The sequence below is a fragment of the Pyrus communis genome, chromosome 14, assembly GCF_041283825.1.
Source record: "Pyrus communis isolate YQ-2024b chromosome 14, ASM4128382v1, whole genome shotgun sequence".
Lineage (NCBI taxonomy): Eukaryota > Viridiplantae > Streptophyta > Magnoliopsida > Rosales > Rosaceae > Pyrus > Pyrus communis.
In genome coordinates, this window is record NC_142578.1 from 26370494 (window position 1) to 26375611 (window position 5118).

Sequence of the window (5118 nt, forward strand, 5' to 3'; positions counted from 1 at the left end):
AGGAGAATTTGAGGAAAAGTAATGAAATTGAGTTGTTTTTTCTTATTAGAAAAAGAGGACCAGTTGATGGCCTTACAGACAATATTTAAAAATAATATTGTTTCTTTTGTTTTGAGGTTTTTAATGACTAAAAAGGAAAGGCAGAGGGTTTAACAAATTACTTCAATTGTTTGTCTCATGCCTTCAACTTTCCTCAAATTAGCTTCCACTGTTTCAAGAGTTTGTTAAGGTTCTTGTGGATCAATGTCACTACCCTTCTTTGCATCATGTACTAAAATCTAGTCTCTCCTCTTTTTGCTGTCACAAGCTTCACCAAATTAAATTGTCAAAAACACCACTAAACAAAAAGAAAGCTACATGTTGTTTTTTTATATTTGCCGGAATTTTTACGTGAGCACTCTATTGCAAGAATCAAGCCGAACCTCAAGTGGAGATTAGTCCCACTTTTCAGGTATAAGGGCACTTCACGACCTTTACCAAAAGAAACACATTTACTTTTTACATTCGAGGTTGTTAATTAGTTTAATTTCTTCCTGTTGTTATATCGTTTTGTTGGTTACTTCACAAAAGAGAATATTGTTTGCTATTGAACAAAAAAGAGTGAGTAAAGGAGAATCTGAGAAAAGTAATGAAATTGAGTTGTTTTTTCTTATTTGAAAAAGAGGACTAGTTGGTGGCTTCGCCACAACAATCCTTCCTTTCAGAAATTGGAAAGACTCACATAGGCATTTCAACATTTCCTGACCACCATCGTGTGATTAGCCAGCGCTAGAAATCAAACTCAAAACATATATGTGAAAGTAACTTGAATATTATTAGTTCATTATGTTCTAAAACATATAAGAAAGAAGTAAGAAAGGACTCCAAAAACCTTATAAATAAGGTGGACTGGATTTAATTTTTATTAATTTGGACTCGAACAAAGGACTTCAGTTCCTTAATAGTCCTCCAAAGATTTTCGAACACAATGATCTCATAGTTGATTGGGCCGCTAAAGACCTTAGAAGAATTGAGAACCATAATGACAAGCTTGTAATTGGTTCCCTCCGCTATTTGGAACTGTCCATGAACCAACTTTTGCAACAATAGTTTTTGGTCATGAATCTTGTTGTACTTGGAAATGGCGAACTCTGCGATCTCCCTCAAACGTGGGTCGTTCAAGTTGTCATAGGGGAAATACCCACCCCTTAGAGGAGGGTACTTGGGAGGGTAAAGTGCCCTTCTCCTCCTCCTACTCCATACGCGGTGACAACAACGAAAAGATACAACAAGGCGGTGAGGAATAGGAGGAGGTAATTAGGGCGATATATGCTCATCGTTAGTATCTTGTTTGTCTTGAGAAAAAAAAAAAAAAAAAAAGAGAAAAGTGAGAGAGAAACATATGCCACATTAACTTGGAATGCAAACTACTTTTATAGCGAATAACAATTAAATTGGAGGGCAAAAAGGAGTCCATTTTTGTTATAAGAAAAACATAAAGAAAAGAAACGCTACACCATAATTAAGAGGTGAGCAAAAACTCACCTAAAAATGAAAATTAATTTCAAATGATAATGATATAGTAACTACTTGTTTAAAATCAGGTTTTCTAATTAATTGCCTTCTTGAGTATATTTATGAATCTCACTAATTGGGCAACGTATATAGTGACTTTTATTTCTTTCAAATGTTTCCAAATCATATTTTTTTCTTTTGTTTTGACGTACGTGGTTGAACTCCGAGCACCAGCCGCCAGGGTGTCTAAAGTCTTGAAGAAGAGTCTTTGATGAAGGTCGTACTCAATAAAATTTACCAAAATTCCAAGTGACCAAATTATTTAACATAGTTATAAAAGTCCATTCTGGTGGAGAGGCCTTGAGGGTCACTCCAAGCAGAACCAATTCGCGTTTGTGAATTATTTCTCAATCATATATTGAATGTAGCCTATGAACATCACGTCGTGAATTTTGTAATGAAGCACAGGTCATCACATATTTGACAAATTAATCAACCAAATTCTGATCGAAGTGGGTCATGACTCAGTAATATCATTTGTTTGAATATGTATGGTGCACCATCAGTCCCCCTCATGGCCTGTTAAAATATCTACCAAATTAAGTTCTTGCATATGAGTAATCTGATTCGGCAACCAATTAATTAGCTGCTTCTAATCAATTATTTGGATCAAGTATTTCCAGGTAGAGTAAGAGCATAGAGAAAGAAAGATTAGTTTGTCAAAAATTAAGCATTAGCTGAACAAAACCATCCCGAATATGTGAGTGATAAGCTAATTTATTAGAACTGTGTATTCATTTTTTTACACTTAGAATTCTTCTTCTCGTAATTTTGAATAATTTAGTATAAAACATGAAAAATAATGGCAATGGTTAACAATTGCATATATATAAATTAAAGTTAGGTAGCGGATGAATAAACTATTTCTGGCTTTAGACTTTACCCAAGAGAAAAGGATATTGTTTATTACGTAATCATGTTTGAAAACCAAACTGCTTAGATAATAATAAGAAGATGTCGATCAGTCGAGACTAAAAACAGTTCATTAAGCATCCATGTACATGGGATCCACCATTGGCCTTTACATGAAGATAACGAAAGGGAAATTGAGCGTGTTTCTTATTAATATAATTGTCCTTTTAACCACGATAATACAAAAAAAAGTTAACAACAGTTATCAAAATTAGTAGTTATTTTATTGTTATTGCTAGTGCAATAATGAGGTTGCGAATGAAAAAAATTGACAAAAAGTAGTCACACCACAATGTGACTAGTACATTATAATTTTATTTTATTTTTTTCCGTTGATAACAACATTGTTACCAAGCACTCAAGCAGCAACAACCAAATAACTACTCATCTTTGTTATTCTTCACTTTTTTTGTTGTGCAAAGAGGTTCAAGGTGACGGGAAGAGAAGTGAGAAATGAGAACTTTTGTATATCTTCTACAAATACAAATAATAAGTATGTAGCCAAACTAATACAAAGTTGGGAATCTCCTATTCAAATAAAAGATTCAGAATCTATAAATACAAGCATCGATCCCATGCATGCAACGCGCAATTATTGACCTTATACACTCAGAAGAAAGATTATATATATATCTTGTACAAGTACATTGAAAAGCGAACTCATGCAGTACTGTACTGTACTAAAAACCAACTTCCATTTCATCGAGTGGGCGCCGGCTGTTCATAAACCATTATAGTAACCACCATATGTGACATGAGCTCTAGGGAGGGGTACTCCTCTAGCTGCTGAAAATGCTTCATTCAATTTGGTTGCATGTTCAACAGCCTGCTTAATCCTCTGCATCCATCCAAAAATTAACAAAACTGGGATTAAACTATTATTGGTTCAACTCTAGTACAATTGACAATCCTAAAATGGGGCAAATAAACCTATAACAATGCATTTTGACGCCACACGGAAGATATTATTGTGCATGATTGAAACAACATGTCGGGTTCAGTAATTTATAACCATCACCGTCTTGTTTATATTATATAACCCATGTCGGGTTTAGTGTTTAATGACTAACTGGACATGTTAACGCATATTAGAAAACTAATCAGATTTGATAAAGAAAATTAATCAAACAAATTGTAATAAGTCAATGTTTTGGACGAGTGCCAATTTTTAATTAACTAAAAAGAAAGGGAAAAAGAAAACAAATTAAGAAATTAAAATAGCACTTATGTAATTAATTGGACTAATTATGTAGCTAAGAGCTAGAAGAAAAATTAAATTTGCTAACCTTGTTGTCCTCAGTATAGATCTGGAAGCGATTCTGGTTGTGCTGATACTGTTTGTTCCTCTGATGGGCACCGAAAAAGATAATACAAATGGTAGCAGCAGCAAAACCAAAAGAGCAAATCGCTCCGATTCCTGTAAAACTCAGCTTCCAGATGTTGTTGTTGTTGTTGTTGTTGCTGTTGTTGATCTCTTTGGTATCTTCTGATGACTCCAACAAGCTGTTTTGGTCAACAACTTTCGTCCTTGGAGAGGTGATTTCTTGACCTAAATTTTCATCAAACTGAAGCTTATCAGTTTGTTGATGCATAAACTTGGGTGATCTGCAGGTGGGAGACTTTGGGGAGTCCAATATTTTCATGTCGGCAAATTCATTTTCCCAAGTTTTCTTGAAGTAAACTTGGGACAGTTGTGTGTCTTGATCCACTTGGGAGACTTTGATGACTTGTTTTTCTTCTTCTTGTTCTTCTTGTGGGAGTGATGAGGCCTTGCCAAAGCTTGGAGGTAGTTCCAGTTGAATTGGAACAGGAACAAGCCTTGAATCAATCCCAGCTGGCGACGCCGATGGCGGTGGTGTTGGCGGTTGTGGTGGTGGTGTCTCGTGAATGACTTTTGACCTAGAACTGGGTGATGGGATTATGAAGTAGTTCATGTTGAATACACTTTTTGAATTATCTGAAGAGGAGTATCGCTTGCTTGAGAAAATCCTCTTGTCCGCACTCTCTTCATGGAAATCAAGAAACGCATCGTCAGGGAGGTATTCCCACTCATCAAGATCCATCTTGGTTCCAAAAAACAACAACAAAAAAAGAAATATTTTGGGATCAATGAATTTAGATGATCCAAAAAGGGGAAGGGTATTTCATCTATATATAATAAAATCGGGAAATATTTTTCAAAGTCGGGTACTGGTAATGTTGAATAATAATTGAATCAAAGAAGGTGGCTTTCATGGAGTTTTGTGGGGAGATTCTCACTGGACATGGGGATGGAGTGTGTCTTTTTGCTCTTGGAGTGAAAGATTGATCCACACCATTCAGCAAGCAAGACATTTGACACGGTTTTAGTGAGGGGAGTGCTTATCCTTTCTAATAGTGACAAAGAGAAGGATGCATGGTTGTCCAAAAGGGGACCCACCAAAGAGAGAAAGCAAGGTTTGCCTCACCAGACGGGTTCGGTTTATATTTCTTTTCAATTGTTAATGGCTTTATTTTAAATGTAAAGTTTGATTACTATTGTGTAACTGGGGTTAGAGGTTAATTAATGTTCAAGGACCAAAGGATCTTTCTTTTGATCTTCCTCCCTCCATGTGAAAGTTGCACACTTTCTGCTCAAGAGAAAGGAAATTAGAGAGCGACTGTCGGTTGCTT

General features: G+C 35.6%; 1 protein-coding gene across 1 annotated transcript; it reads right to left on the bottom strand.

Annotated features, from left to right (window-relative positions):
- Positions 1–2913: 2913 nt before the first annotated feature.
- Positions 2914–4779, bottom strand: LOC137712546 (uncharacterized). Its single transcript, XM_068451623.2, has 2 exons — positions 3753–4779; positions 2914–3304 (listed from the first exon to the last, which is right to left on the bottom strand). Exons 1-2 carry the CDS (start codon positions 4527–4529, stop codon positions 3188–3190), a joined length of 894 nt encoding a protein of 297 aa, XP_068307724.2. The 5' UTR covers positions 4530–4779; the 3' UTR covers positions 2914–3187.
- Positions 4780–5118: the final 339 nt, after the last annotated feature.